This window comes from Vipera berus (assembly GCF_964194415.1).
Source record: "Vipera berus genome assembly, chromosome: 3".
Taxonomy (NCBI): domain Eukaryota; kingdom Metazoa; phylum Chordata; class Lepidosauria; order Squamata; family Viperidae; genus Vipera; species Vipera berus.
This window is the reverse complement of record NC_138204.1, coordinates 118,283,953-118,300,210: the sequence shown is the minus strand read 5'-3', so window position 1 is coordinate 118,300,210 and position 16,258 is coordinate 118,283,953. Positions and strand designations below refer to the sequence as shown.

Here is a 16,258-nt window from a genome sequence, read left to right as displayed (position 1 = left end):
ATGAAGCATCCCACCACCACTGCTTCCCCCACCTTCCCAATGGAGCACTCCACCACCGCCACTGCTTCCCCCCAGGACAGAGTGCTTTGCTGCTGCTTCCCCCAGTGGCGAAGGTGGACTTTGGGAGGCAGCAGCAGGGCATAGCCCAGGTGTGGCCCAGCAGCAGCAGCAAAGCTTGTCCTCGACACTCAAGCGGCACCAGTGGCTTGGGTGCCTCTGCTCCATCTGAGTTGAAGAAAGCAGAGGCGCAGCAGTGGGATTGCTCTCAATAAGTCGGGCGCACACGTGAGCAGCACACCTGGCTCATTGTTTAAGGGCAATCCCACTGCTGCACCTTTGCTTTCTTCATCTCGGACAGAGCAGACCCATCCAAGCTGCTGGCAGCTGATTGGGTGGGGAGGACGAGGAGGAGGAGAAGAGAGTGAGGGTGACTGGCTAGGTGAGGAGTAGGCCGGGCAATGGTGGCTGGCTGGCTGGGGAGGGGGGAATCATGGCTACTTGGGGGGGCTCTGCCAAGCCTCATGGCAATGGCATTGGCAGCCCCCCCCACCTGCCCCATTTCCCCAACTCGTACAAGTTCCTTGGCAAAAATCCAGCACCCCTGCGCCCCCAATTGGATCCACTTGGCACTTTCTTTCCAGCTCCACCATGGTCCTCCCTCACTTCCTCTGCCGCCATGTGCAGTTACACAAACAAAAGAAGTTTGTGGGCAGTCCCACAAACAAAAGAAGTGGGACTAAAAAAATTCAATCAATCAATTCCAACTTCACAAGATCTTTTTTTTCCCCGTGAGAAGTTGGAATTGATTGATTGAACTTTTTTAGCCCCACTCCTTTTGTTTGTGAGACTGCACACGGCGGCGGAGGACTGAGAGCTGCAGTAGAGGGATGAAAGAGCTGCATGAAGCTCTGGAGCTGCGGATTGCCGACTCCTGGGCTAGACTCTGAAGTTAAGCTAGCCTTTCTCTACTGGTTTCTGGAAGACTTTTCCCGGACCAATTGGATTGACCGCTATCTCTCTGCACTCGGTGGGACTTCCCTTCTTCTTTATCAGCTCTTAGGGAAAAGAAGGAGACATTAGCCAGCCCCTCCCTGGCTGTAACATAAATAGGAGGGGTTTGGGGAATGGCTGTTTGTGACAGACAACCGTTCATGTTACTGGATACTTCAATCACTTGGATTTCTTTGCCAAGGTTTCTTTGCCAAGATTCAGGTTTCCTGGGACTCTTTGTTTGGGTGTGAAGTACTAATTAATTGACATTAAAAGTGCCTTAGCCATGTGAGCTGGGACTGCTACTGCTTCAGCAAGGATTTAAAGACTTGTTAACTGGGGTTTTCCTGTGAACATAGTTTGTTCCTGCCTTATAAACGTAAAGGGGTTTCTACTTATGAGTAAGCAGTTGCTTAGTACTGGAGAAACATAGCATACATTGTCCCCACAGTAGGGCAGATGCCTCTCCAGGTTGACCACTTTGCAGATCTTGCTTAATGTAAGGTCCTGCCTCAGCTAATACTCCCAAGAAAACAAAACTATTGAAACTGGCATTGTTTCAAACAGGAACTTTTATTGGGAGACAGTGATAGCAGAAAGCAAAGCAAGATCTAAAGAATTCCTGTGCAAATCGTTACATTAAAACTTTCTTTTCACAAACAGAGCCCAGCTGTTCAGTTCGCATCCAGCCAATCCACAGGTATGAAGTTGTTATGGGAAGTGGAGCTGATAAGGAATGGTTCCCAGGTTCTTCAACAGATGTCACAACAGAGTGGAGATAAGGCAGATTGCCCCTGGCACATTCTCCCCACTTTTCACACCCAAAGAGATACAAAGTTTAGGGGGAACAAAGTAGAGGAAATACATCTATAAGCCTCCCTCCCAGTAGAGCGAAATCTCCCCCTCCCGTCAGAATGGCAGAGCCCCGATGAGAAGCATTGAAGGGATTCCTGACAGTACGATAATTTCAAGTAGCATATCTCAGTAAATTTAGCTACAGAGATTACCTGTGACAAAAGCATTCATTACATAGAATTTTCTGGAATCTCATTTCTAGGACACAGTTTGTAGACAAAGCTATAGTTGGAATACTTTGCTATGCCAATTGCAGAAATCTTTCTTTCCTGCATTATATACAAAAATATTCAGGCTGAGAATTTAAACTAATTGAATGAATAGATAATACTGGACATTTTTTTTTCCAAAAATTTGTCTTCCTGAAAAACTTTTGGTGTTTATGATAGATTCCCTACAAATTTCAGAACAGAGATGGAAGGGACCTTGGAGGTCTTCTAAATCTGGCTTCTGAAACTAGTTGCCCCCCCTTCCCCCGCAATGCACCAAGGATCAAACAGAATGACATCAAGTGCCAAACAGAATGAACTAGCAATATAGGCTGTCAGGACAGCATAGCATTTGTAAATCTCCCTGCCATTGTATGCTGCACGGTAAGTAATAAATAATAAATGTCCTGGTGAAAACTTTCACCATATTTGTTACTGACTGCACTTAGATGTTCAGGAAAGAAGTCCAAATGTGAATGCAGGAAATGAATCGTCGATGACAGGTTGCACTTCATAGTCTTGTTTGCTGTAAGAAGCTTGTCAACCAATTGAATATAGTTTAGCCTCTATAATTGTAAAAAAACCCCTCAATGTGATCCTTGAATTAATTCCAGGCAATCTGAAGAACAGGGCAGCTTGGAACCAGTTTGTGCCAGCACCCAGGGCCATGTACCCTGAGAAGAGAATGTAGATTATCCCAAACATCTCAGCATTCTCAAAATACCTAGGAAAATCTTCATTAGCTGAAGGTGGACTGGTTATGAGTAGAAGACTGAGATGAGGGGAAACATTTTGTAGCTTTTTCGCATGGGAAAACTTTGCTCTAGTCCACGGGTAGGCAACCTTGGCTCTTTTATGACTCGTGGACTTCAGCTCCCAGAATTCCTGAGCCAGCTATGGTGGCTCAGGAATTCTGGGAGTTGAAGTCCACGAGTCATAAAAGAGCCAAGGTTGCCTACCCCTGCTCTAGTCTCTTTACTGCAACCAGCATTCTTTAATAAAAGAACTTATCACTTCAACCAAATGGAGTCGAGGGTCTTTCTTTCCTAAGGGACAGGTCAGGGGCAGGTCTGACATTGTGTCTCAAAGCATGAATTAGCAAATTGGGCCTCCATACACCTTGCCAATTATATGGTTCCTAAGAAACACGATAGAGACTTCAGAACAGAATAACAGAGTTGGAAGGGACCTTGTAGGTCATCTAGTCCAGCCCCTGCTCAAGCAGGATACCCTATACCATTTCTGACATGCCTATCCAGTCTCTTTTTGAAAGCCTCCAATGGTGAAGCATCCACAACTTTTGAAGGCAAGGTGTTCCATTGGTTGATTACTCTGTCAGAAAAGTTCTTATTTCTAGGTTGAATCTCTCCTTGATCAGTTTACATCCATTGTTCCTTGTCTGGCCTTCGGGGTGCTTTGAAAAATAGGTTGTCCTCCTCCTCTCTGTGACAGCCCCTCAAATATTGGAACACTGCTATCATGTCACCCCTGGTTCTTCTCTTCACTAGACTAGCCATGCCCAGTTCTTGCAACTGTTCTTCATATGTTTTAGCCTCCAGGCCCCTAATCATCTTTGTTGCTCTTCTCTGAACTTTTCCCAAAGTCTCAACATCTTTTTTCTCAAGTGGCAACCAAAACTGGATGCAGTATTCAATCTGTGGTCTTACTAAGGTTTCATAAAGTTATACTAATACTTCACGATTTTGATTCTATGCCTCTCCTTACACAATCAACGATTGTATTAGCTTTCTTGGCTGCTGGATCATGTTTTAAGTGATCGTTCACTAGGATTCGAAGGTCCCTTTCACAGATTGTTTCTGAGCCAAGTTTTGTCTAATCTGTACTTGTACCTTTGGTTTTTCCCGCATAAGTTTAAAACCTTGCTTTTCTCCACATTAATTTCATTTTGTTAGATATGGCCCAGTGTTCTAGTCTGTCTATATCAGGCATGTCAAACCCGCGACGTCATGTGACATTGTGTGACGTATCACGACTTTTTCCTCATTGCCGGCAATGCGGTGGGTGCAGTTTTAGCATGATGCACCCAGCCCATGGGCCGGGAGTTTGATATGCCTGGTCTTTATCGTTCTTGAGCCTATTATCTAGGGTGCTGGCTATTCCTGCCAGCTTAGTATCATCTGCAGATTTGATGAGTTCCCCTTTTATTCCCTCATGTAAGTCATTGATGAAGATATTGAAGAGTACTGGGCCTAAGGTGGAACCTTGTGTACCCCACTGCTTACTTCCCTCTATGTAGAGGTAGTACCATGAAGGACTACTCGTTGAATGCAATTTGTCAGCCATTACAAATCCATCTGGTGGTGATGCTGTCTATCCCACATTTCTCTAGCTTACCAGGAAGTAGGTTGTGGTCTTCTTTGTTGAATGCCTTACTGAAGTCTAAGTCCACAGCATTTCACTGGTCTACTAATTTAGTTTTGTCAAAGAATGAAATAAGATTGGTTTGGCAAGATCTGTTTTTAACAAGCCTGTGCTGGCTTCTAGTTATAACTTTGTTTCTAGATGTTGGCAGATCTATTTTTTCATTCTTTTCCAGTATCTTCCAGGGTGGTTTGTAGTTTCCTGGGTCTGTTTTTTTTCTCCTTTTTTGAAGATGGGAACCACATCAGCTCTTTTCCAATCCTCAGGTAGTTCCCTGGTGCTCCAGGAGTTTTGAAAGATATGATACAATGGTTCTGAGATGACATCTGCCAGCTCCTTCAGAACTCTGGAATTTAATCCATCAAGTCCCGGTGATGGATTATATTCATCAAGATCAGACAGCTGTTCTCTTACCATTTTCTTGCTTATTTTAATTTTTATTTCTAGTTTGTCTCTCTTTTTTTGGTATGTTGGGCTATAATTTCTTTTTGTGTGAATACCGATGCAAAGAATGAGTTAAGCAGCTCTGTTTTCTCTCTACTGCCTGTTACTTCTTGCCATCTTCTCTCTCTAGTGGACTGTGTTTCTTTGATCTTTTTCTTGCCATTTAAAGGTTGAATTTTTTTTTATTATCTTTGACTTTTGTTTCAAGTCTTTGTTCATTCCGAGCCTTTGCTTTCCTGACTTCCTGCAGATTCTAGCTATCTGCTGATATACTACCTATGTCCCTCTTTCCATTTTTTGTATTTATCCTTTTTGTCTTTTAATTTATCAGAGAGATCTTTGTGCAACCGTGTTGGGTTTCTTCTTGGATTTCTTGTTCTTTTTTGCTCGTATTGTACTAGACTGGGCTTTTATGATCATATTTTTCAGTTTTCCAAGCTTCTTGGGTTGTCTTCCCCTTTAGGATTTTCATCCAAGGACTCTTTCTCTAACTCTGAGTTTGTTAAAATCAGCTCTTTTAAAATCTAAAACTCTGGTATGATTATATTCTATTGCTTGTGTTTGCATTATATTGAATTCCAATATGGCATGGTCACTCTCATCCAAGGTTCCTATAATTTCAACCCCTTCTATCACTTCTCCTCTGTTAGGAAGAATTAAATCCAGTATGGCTGCTCTTCTAGTACCCTCCTCTATCTTTTGGACGACAAAGATGTCAGCTAGGTTGGTCAGGAACCTATCCAATCTGTTGGTTGATGACAGGGTAATTAAAGTCCCCCCGTTACTATTGTAGTGTGCGTCCTACATATATTTGTTAATTTGTTAACACCTCTTCTCTGCGAGTGCATTGGCTTCCAGTTGCCCTCTGGGTGAGTTTCAAGGTGCTGGTGATTACCTATAAAGCCCTAAATGGCATGGGTCCGAATTACTTACGGGAGCACCTGCTGCCGGCGTCATCTTCCCTTCGATCTGTGCGCTCCCACAGAGAGGGCCTCCTCAGGGTGCCGTCGGTCAGAGAGTGTCGGCCGGCGGCCCCCAGGGGGAGAGCATTCTCTGTGGGCACGCCAGCCCTTTGGAATCAATTACCAGTTGAGCTCCGGATGGCTCCCAATCTTCGCTCTTTCCGCCGTGATCTGAAAACCTACTTATTTGAACAGGCCGGCCTGGTCTAAGGGTTTGGGGTATTTTTAACTATTTATTGTTAGGGCTTAATTAATTTAATCTTACTTTTAACTTTTGTATGTAATGCTTTTATTGCCCTGTACACCGCCCTGAGTCCTTCGGGAGAAGGGCGGTATAGAAATTCAATTAAATAAATAAATAAATTGGTTAGCAAAAAGTACATCTATTTTTTCAGCTTGGCCTGTAGTATACATCTATGGCAATGTCATTCTTTTTTTTTCTTTTATATTGATCCATATGAATTCTAGGAAGTTTTCGTCTTTGGTTTCATACATTTCTGCAGTAATATAGCAGTCTTTTACATATAATGCAACTCCACCTCCTCTGGTGCATCTGCTTTTTTTGAACAGTTTGTATCCTTCTATCCATATATTCCAGTCATGGGTTTCATCTCACAAAGTTTCAGTAATTGCAACTCTATCTTATCTACCCTCATGTACTAATAATTCAAGTTCATCCTTTCGTTCCACACACTTTGAGCATTCGTACACTTCACACAATCATTGTCCTTACCATCATCGCAGATATCCCACTTTGAACGCTTTGGGGATTTACCTGTAGGTGAGAGCAATGCTGTACTTCCTCTTCAATGCTATCTGTAAACTCAGTGCTGGAATCTTTACTGTCATCAGCTGTAGTTAGATCTAGGCATGATGTGACAAAATGAGAATCATCATTTTGAGTCTCAGGTACTTTAATTTCTAAGCACCAAATTTTACCTGAGATCTCCAGTACAATCATCAGCAAGCTTGCCTTTGGATTTTTACCAACAAAATACAATAACTTTGTGACTCAACCCAAGTTTAACCTGAAAAAAGCTGCCTTCTGGATTGTCTTGGCAAGCATACAGAAATAGCTGGTCATTGCCCTCTGAGATTTTCTTTCTCTAATTCCCAATCTAATCTACAGTCTATTCTTTCTTGGGCATCCAAGTATTCACTAATCAATTCTAAAATCTGTTAATTTGTTTAATTTATTTATGATCAGCCAAGAAAACTATACAGGTAGGTAGCAGATAACTCCTTTCCAGCTAAGGACTTTACTAATAAAACAAAACAGGACAAAAGAAAGACCTTGCAAGTCTCCAAGTGCTAAGGAATCTAGCAATAATTAACTTAATTTGCCTTAATCTGATGGTAACATTTTAACAGTAAGATTAAAACAGGAAAAAAAAATCAAAAGCACAAAGGGCATAGCCTGCAAAAAAGAGAGCAAGGAAATGAATAACAAGCTAAGTAGAAAAATAAGGAAAGAGATTAATCATAGCTCTATCTCAGACATGTCAAACACAAGGCCCGGGGGCCAGATGCGGCCCGCGAAGTGGTTTCATGCGGCCCGCGAAGCCATCCTGGAAACAGGGAGGGAACGGCCCCCACTGCCTTGGCCCTGGCCCAGAGACCCTCCTTCTGCCAGAGACCCTCAGATCTGTCCCACTCCTGCCCAGGCCCCCATAGGCACCCTTGATGCGAACGATGTAGAGCTGGCCACGCCCACCCAGTAGGCCATATGCACTCTGGCCACGCCCACCCAGTAGGCCACGCCCACCCAGGCCATACCCACCCGGCCCCCTGAGGGCAACCGCAATGCTGATGCAGCCCTCAATGAAATTGAGTTTGACACCCCTGCTCTATCTGAATGTTTTTCAGTTTGGAAGCTCAAATTTACAGCAACAGATGGTTACAGGAACTGAATTCACTTATTTCCAGCTCTGCACCAGTTTATTTGAAGCCGAAACACAGTGATTGCGTTTTTCCTTTTGTAATACTGCAGCTGTGTAAAGTTTGTGGATGGCGGTGTTCCCATTGGCTGAATTCTGGCTCCTGGATTCAGTGTATGCATTACTCTCCCTCCCACCAGGGCTTGTGTGTCCTGATCCAGACAGCTTTAATAAGCATTGTTTAGAAGGTATCTCTCTGTTTTCCATAATCCAGTTACCGCAACACTGTACAAACATTATACTGCTATTAGGAAAGGAGGGGAATACCTAATTAGAAACATATTGATATGCCATCGTTTTGCAATTACTGCTTGCAAAAAGCTTCTTCAAATATGAAGCTAGTCTGTTATGAAGTTTTCCCTCCTGTGAATCCCTCATGGTACATTGTCTATATATATTTTCCTCACATTCTCCCAGTGGATGGACTCTAGCAGGGGGAGGCCCTGTCACATTTTTAACATTTTAAAGATATGGTCCCACGAGGAAACCATAAGCTTCATTGTGGGCCCTGGCATGACTGGCCCAATACTGTACTTGGGCTTACCTGGCTAGAAAAATGGAATCCATTAATATACTGGAAGAAGAAACTGTTAAAATTACTCCCAAGGCACTTCAAGAAAAAGCCCACAGAGAAAGTAAAGCCGAATCACCTTGCACTGGCTACTGTATTAAGAAAGTGAAAGGGGAAGACGTGGCAGCTACTCGCGAGTGGGAGGGGTCAATTTTTCTCATCCTGAGAGAATACAGGGAATTGGAAGAGGTCTTCAGCAAGCAAGAGTCCAATGCGCTTCATGGTGGAACTACTGGAAAGTTCAGGTAACATCGTGATTTTGGCCATTACCAACCTCTTCTCTAAGCAGGTGCATTTCGTGGCTCGCCTCAAAATATTCTTGGCATGAACTCTAGCAAAACTCTTTCTGCAACATGTATATAGCTCCATGGAGCCCTGGAGAGAATTATCTCTGATTGAAGGGTGCACTTTATGTCTAAATTTTGGCAGGAATTTTTGAAATTATCAGGATCATCCCAAAGTTCCTCTCACTACCCTCAATCTAATGGGGCTTGTGAACATGTGAATGGGGTACTGGAACAATACCTCTGCTGCTATGTTAACTACCAACAAGATAATTGAGCAATCTCCTTCCATTTGCAGAAATGGCGTACAATATCTCTATTCATAGTAGCACTGGGTTTGCCCCATTCTCCATGGCTACCGGCCAAGAATTTTCTCCTATGCCAGAACCTCCCCAACAATCTCCCCAAAATGCCTCATTAGCTGATGATATCAAAAACTTGCAAAATACATGGCCAGTCATCCACAAGGACATGAGGGACACTTACAAGAAATATGCAGACAAAAGGAGAGTGCTGCAAAAGGAATTCCAAGTTGGAGAAGTGTACCTCTCCACCAAATTTCTGCAGTACAGACAGCCTTCTAAGAAATTGGGGCTGAAATTCAATGGGCCTTTCCCCATCAACATAGTAATTAATCCTATGACGGTACATCTAAAATTGCAAAAAAAAATGTAGTTGCATCCATCCCATTTTTCACTGCAGCCTGTTGAAACCTGCATTCACCTCACCCACATTTCATCCCACAATAAAACCACCACCTCCACTTATTCTGATTGAAGGAAAACAGTCCTTTGAAGTCAAAAGACATTCTTGATTCTCACACTTATAGGGGCAAACTACAATATCTAATTCTTTGGATTTCCCCCCTTCCAACACTGAATGGGTCGATGAACATGTGCGCTTGCCCCACCTCACTCCCTGTACCTGATAAACCTAGATGACATTTACTTTTTAACTTGTTTCCTTTCCTCTGCTTTCTTCCTAGATTTAATCCTTTTTTCCAGGAGGGGCAGAATGTCAGGACTGTCATCCGGCTATACCAGCCATGCTTTGCCAGATGCCAGGCTGCCATAGGCAGTGGGGGGAGGGAGCTGCAGGGAGGTAAAGGGAAAGTCGGTGATGAGCGGAATTGAAACTACTCTTCATGCCATCCTGTGAGAGCCACTGGCTGTTTCAAAGTTATGGAATGGAATGGGAGACCATCCAGCCCACCAAGTCAGGGACTGTTACCAAAATAATTTGTTTTAATGTAATTGGACACTTTGAGATAACCAGAGGTAAGGTGGGAAGAAGGGAAAAGTTAACCAGATGCTTTGGGTGTAAAACATCACATACAGCTTTGCTGCCCTGTAATCACTTAGCTTTAGTAAAGTGTATTTTTGTTAACAATGGATTCAAGAGACTTTATTTTCTAACTGACCAAATTGGGATGGCTCACCCTCTCATTTGAGTGGGGACCATCAAAACATAACTAGTTCTACGAAGGAGACACATGAATTGAATCGTTCACCAAGTTCGTTTAAACATCTAAAAAAAAGCAAATTAATCCTAATCTTCAAGATAAAGGGTACACAAGCAGTATCTTTAGGGTGAAATACTGATGTTGCTCAATCACAGTAAATAATATTCAAACTTTCTGTAATTCTACAAAACTCAAGCCTAATTCTTCATAAAACCTGATAAAAATTATAATAATCAAACCTTTTACTGAGAGAACAGGTGTTTCTTTCCCTATCAGCTTACATGAATAATTGAAATGATTGAAAAGGTTTACAAATGAACTTCTCTAGGTGTTTGAAAGGCATTTCCATAATTGTGAGTGCCCAGTTCTTCACTTCTGAGGTATAGACTGATCTTTCTCCACAAATGTCTGTAAAATTCCAGTTTGCTCTCTCTACTCTAACCTATTATATGTTTTCTTTCTGATGTGCAGAGTAATAAGGCTTTCTAAAAGGATTAAAACTGAGTTTTAATCTAAGCCCAAGATCTTCTCAGCATTGAAGATTACCACCATGTTGATTCAAATAATTCACAGAAAACTTCAAATAAAGAAATTAGATAAAACAATGTAAAAGAGATTCATCTGATACGATCATTGCAGGAGCACTTTTGTACTAGTACAGGTGGTCCTTGAAATACAACCATTCATTTAGTGACTGTACAAAGTTATAGTGGCACTGAAAAAAGTGACTTATGACCATTTTTCATACTTACGACCATTGCAGTATCCCCATAGTCATCTGATGAAAATTCAGATACTTGGCAACTAATTCATATTGCAGGTCATTGATCATCTTTTGCAATCTTCTGACAAGCAAAGTTAATGGAGAAGCCAGATTCACTTTACAACCAGATTCATTTCACTTAACAACTGTGGCAAGAAAGGTCGTAAAATGGGACAAAACTCACTAACAACTATCTCACTTGGCAATAGAAATTTTGGGCTCAATTGTGGTTGTAAGTTGTAAGTCAATAGTAGTAACATTGATGTCTGAAATCTGACTTTTTCCTGGCTTTCCACAACAATGGGATCAATTCAGGATATAATTATTGCCCATATAAAAAAGTTAACTAAAACGGACTTCCGGGTGGCGCTTCAGCATCAAGGATGGTCTGGATCGACCGCCAGCCTTCCGGTTTTGTTAAAGTCGCGGAGCAGCCGACGATCAGCTGTTCCGCGGCTTAAAAACCCTTCCCCACGGGTGAAGAGGGGAAGAGGAGTTTCTGGGTAGGGGTAGAGCTCCCCTAGACCCCCAGAATGTTTATTCTGGGGCTTGAAGGGTGAGAGCTCCCCCGAAGCCCGGAAACACTCCAGGTCGGAGGATTTTTCTGCTTTTAAGCAGAACAAGACGCTGAATCCACTCCTGCTGGATTTGTTTGTTTTTTGGAGTAATTGATGCAGGCGGAGCGGATGCAGGAGCAATATAAAACAGCAAGTATAAGACTTTAACTCTGGAACTTTAACTTTTTTCCTGTTTCAATTTTAAAAAGGACGGAAAGATGGCGCCTGAGTGGTTCTTTGTAACAAGCATTGAAAGTGTCCTTTTTCTTTTTTCTTTTTTTTTCTCTTCTCAAAGTGAAAGTGATTGTTTGGATACTGAGGAGGAATATCTAAAGTGGATTTTCAGAACTTTAAGATTTTGTTAAATTTTGGAGCTGTTTAAAAGTGACTAGAAGACTTGGATATTTAACATTTAAACTACAATTGCAAGAGGGCGGAAAAGTGAAAATGTGTAAAGAAAGTTAATTAGGTGCTAAAATGGCCTCCAAACCGCCTAGAATTCCTGTTTCTAAAAGTCCGGGGGCATCACCTGTTTAGCAATCTGGAATTCAATCTTTGATGTTACCTGCTGCAGCTGCTGCACCTCCACTGACTTTAAAAGACTTACAAGATTCTTTAAAAGATGCTTTAAAACTTCAGTCTGAAAAAATATCTGAGCAGGTGGCAGAACTTATTGAAGAAAAAAATAAGGAAATACGGGAGGACATTTTGATGGCATTTCAAGGGCTCTCAGGTTGTATTGAGAGTCTGGATGAATGTGTGGAAGAAGTGAAACAGAATAATTTGATGCTGGAGGCTAAAATGTCTGATGTTGAGAATAAAATAGAGAAAATGGATGATGATGTGGTTATGACACAATATAGAGACATGGAGTTTGCCCTGAGGATTAGAGGCTTAAGAGAAAATCCACAGGAAAATCTGGAAGAGATGTTGGTGGATGCTCTGGCGCCTATTTTGGGAATTCAACCGGAAGATTATTTTGTGGAAATGGATAAAGTATTCCGTGTTAAGATTTGTTATTATTTAGTTATTTTTAAGGAGAGTTAAAGTGCGATAGGACTTAAAGTGTTATTATAGTTAGTTTGCATATTATAGTTTAAGATTGTTAGGGTCAATACCCTGTATATACTCTGCGAAGTCAGGGGGGAGGGAGAGGGAGGGGGAATTGGGTGGGGGTGGGGGGATGGGTTTTTATGTTTTTTTATGTTTAAAATGTATCTGTAAAACTCTTTAATAAAAAAAAGTTAACTAAAATGTTATTTCAGTTACAAACTCTACCGCCATATAGCTGTAACCAGCTATTGAGTCAGTATTGTTATTGGAGAGATATTTGCTCAGAAGAAAATTTTAACTATTTCCTAAGACTCACCTTGTTGTAATGAATAATTGATCTATGAAGGCTAAAGTATTTCTCTTTTGAATTGCTGCTAATCAGCGAGTCTCTGGGAACTTAATAGAGTAGATCCTGTCTTTAGAGACCCAAAATAATTGCAGTAAGATTTGAGATCTCAGGATTTGGGGATTCACAAGAAAGCTTCTTTGTCTTTACCTCAACAATGACTCTCAAATGAATTCCAAAAGATTGGCTCACAAAAGAAAAGAGGCCTTGGTGTAGCTCAAAGCCTGAGTCCACATGCTGAATGAATGAAACTGTTATAGTAAGGACAGGGATGTGATGTATAATCATGACAGCATCTAGAACTTTGAAGATTCCTTGATCACTTCCTTGTTCACTGGCAAGTTCTAAAGCATGCACATCTGGTTCACAATTCTTGAAATTAATACAAAATGAATAGCAAGTTCTATTTTTTGTCTAGGAAAATCTTTCATTCCATTCTACAGACTCATTCCCTACACCAGATGTCCCCAACCTTTTGGGCACCGGGGACCGGTTCTGTAGAGAGAGATTTTTCTGTGGATCGGAGGAGGCATGGTTTTGTGTGCTGCCTGCATCCTGAGGGCTTTTCTTGTTTGTGTGGACTGGTTGCCGGCATGCTGCGGCCCAGTACTGGTCCACAGACCGTAGGTTGGGGACCCCTGCCCTAGACCATCTTATTTGGAACTGCAGTTCTCATGGTACTAGTCCTTCCTACTTCTAACCCTGTGGTCTTCATTTCTTTTCCAGAGGGAAAATCTTGGCTTCCTGATGTTTTCTTTCAGAAGCCAAACAGCCAGAAGGGCAAGACTGCAAAAAAAGAAATAAATTTTGTTGGAGTCCCAACATTCCTGCATTGACAGCTAGAGATGAGGTTAGTTGGAAAAGGGATAAGAAAGTCTTACACAATGAATAGAATAGAATAATAGGATAGGATAGGATAGGATAGGATAGGATAGGATAGGATAGGATAGGATAGGATAGGATAGGATAGAAGCTGGAAGGGACCTTGGAGGTCTTCTAGGTATAGGCAGGAAACCCTATTCCAGGGATAGGCAACCTTGGCTCTTTTATGACTCGTGGACTTCAACTCCAAGAATTCCTGAGCCAGCCATGCTGAGGGGAAAGGGAGAGGTTTCCAAGCTGAGCCATGCTGGCTCAGGAATTCTGGGAGTTGAAGTCCACGAGTCATAAAAGAGCCAAGTTTGCCTACCACTGCCCTATACCATTTCAGACAAGTGGCTCTCTAATCTCTTCTTAAAAACTTCCAGTGTTGGAACATTCACAACTTCTGAGACAATAATAAATGTTTGAGCATAGTAAATTACTTGTGATTTGTTTCTGTACCTTTTGCTACTCAGATTTTTTGTGTGTATTAGTTATTTAAATGACTATCTTGATTTTGAATGATTTTTCTATAATACAAGTCCTCAAAACTTTAAAACTATAAAAAAACCTAATGATGATGGATGGATAGATGGCTAAACTGACAAAAATACATAATGTTCTACCTCCTATTTCCTGCACAACAATCCTGTGAGGCGAACTGGACTCAGAGAGAATGACTAGCTCAAAAATCACCCAATGGTGATTTGCAAATTGTACAATGGCTCATATTTATTGGACTGGTTGCAAGTCCAGTGGCAAAAGGCTGGCTTGAAATAAACTTGCCACAAAGATACTACGAAGAGTGTACCAGTCCCTGGGTCATTCGAACACCTCACCATTATTGCCTGGAATTGTTGCCCTTAGATCATTACTACAAAAAATGTAATAAACTCTTGTTCCACATGCTACCTTTCAAATTCCTGGTGCTAGTAATCAGCCAGTATTTCAAAAACCAACTTGTGTTTTTAGATCTCAACCTTATAGGGAGAAAAACTGATTTGGTAGGCTTTTTTTGAAGACATCAATTTCTGTGCCATGCCCAAACATAGGCACATTCTGATTTAATGTTAAACAGTAAGAAGCGTTCAAACGTTGACCCAATTACTGCCCAAACTGGTGGGTTTCCCATTACAGGATGGATTCAAATGGAATGTTTTATTTTTTAATTCTGTGAGAGAACAGGAAGCAGGATTTGTTAGCCAGGAATGCTAGCTAATTCAGCCTAGATATACAGTAAATAAGTATAATTGTATAAAAACTTATACAGATATATACAGATATATGAGTAAATAAATATTATATAAAGGTTTCCCCGCACATGCTTGCTAGTCGTTTCCAACTCTAGGGGCTGGTGCTCACCTCCATTTCAAAGCTGAAGAGCCAGCGCTTGTCCGAGGACGTCTCCGTGGTCATGTGGCCGGCATGACTAGACACCAAAGACGCATGGAACGCTGTTACCTTCCCACCGTAGTGGTCCCTATTTTTCTACTTGCATTTTTACGTGCTTTCGAACTGCTAGGATGAGTAACAGGCACTCACTCTGTTAGGCGGCACTTGGGATTCGACCTGCCAAACTGCCGACCATCTGATCGACAAGCTCAGCGTCCTAACCCACTGAGTTATACACACACACACACAAACACATATATGTATATACGTGTGTGTATACATACACATATGTACACACACACATGCAATATATATATATGTGTGTGTGTGTGTTTATACAATTATATTTATTTACTGTATATCTGTATATATATGTACAAACAATTTAGAATACATAGTAGAAAAAAGAATTCTGAAAGTTAACAAGGTTGATACTATATGGTATAAACTATTACAGAATGTATTTGTTCTGCTTCAGATGCTGCGAACCCTCCTCCTAGAAGGTAAGAAACAAAATTGGGTGCGGATAGGACATGTAGCATCCAAGACAATACTGCAGACCCTGGTCAAGCAGCTTATATGCTATGTCTGGATGGAAGGAAGTGAACCTCCAATAATTTTTTATGCCATCCTCACCTTTTCTGCACAGCCTTCCTGTCCGAAACAATAATACTTCCAAAGATGATGTGCTCTTCTCATGACACAGAAAATGCAGACACTGCTGTTTCCCCAGTGTCTCACAAGCTAACCTGCTCATCAGCCGCACAGCCAAAAACTTGATACTACTAACTACCTCCATAGTTGAATCGTTAATACAGAGAGATGTATGGCAATGCCTGCCTTTTCTGAAATTGACAATGATCTCTTTTGTTTTTGCTACATTTAAAACCAGGTGGTTTTATTATACCAGTTCATCAAACCCACTATTTCCGGTAATCATCCTCATTATCATCCTGAATAAGGCCCACCACTACTGTTGCATCAACTGCATATTTCACAATATGGTTGGTAGCAAACCTTGCACAACAATCATGGTTCAGCAGGGTGAATAACAACAGACTTAGGACACAGCCGAGCTCAAGAACATAGTGTTAGAAATATTAGTCTCAACTCGCACAAACTGGGGCCTATCAGTGAGAAAATCAAGAACCTAGTTGCACAAAACAATTGAAGCCTAAAAGGCCCAGTTT

General features: G+C 41.6%; 1 protein-coding gene across 5 annotated transcripts in view; it reads right to left on the bottom strand.

Moving 5' to 3' along the window:
• Positions 1-16,258, bottom strand: part of PDE4DIP (phosphodiesterase 4D interacting protein) — a 116,115-nt gene that overhangs the window by 42,497 nt on the left and 57,360 nt on the right. For all 5 annotated transcript variants that reach the window (XM_081323242.1, XM_081323243.1, XM_081323241.1 and 2 more), the window contains one exon: positions 6,618-6,706. In XM_081323242.1, the coding sequence (XP_081179368.1) occupies positions 6,618-6,706 (89 nt within the window). The remainder of the gene's footprint in view (positions 1-6,617; positions 6,707-16,258) is intronic.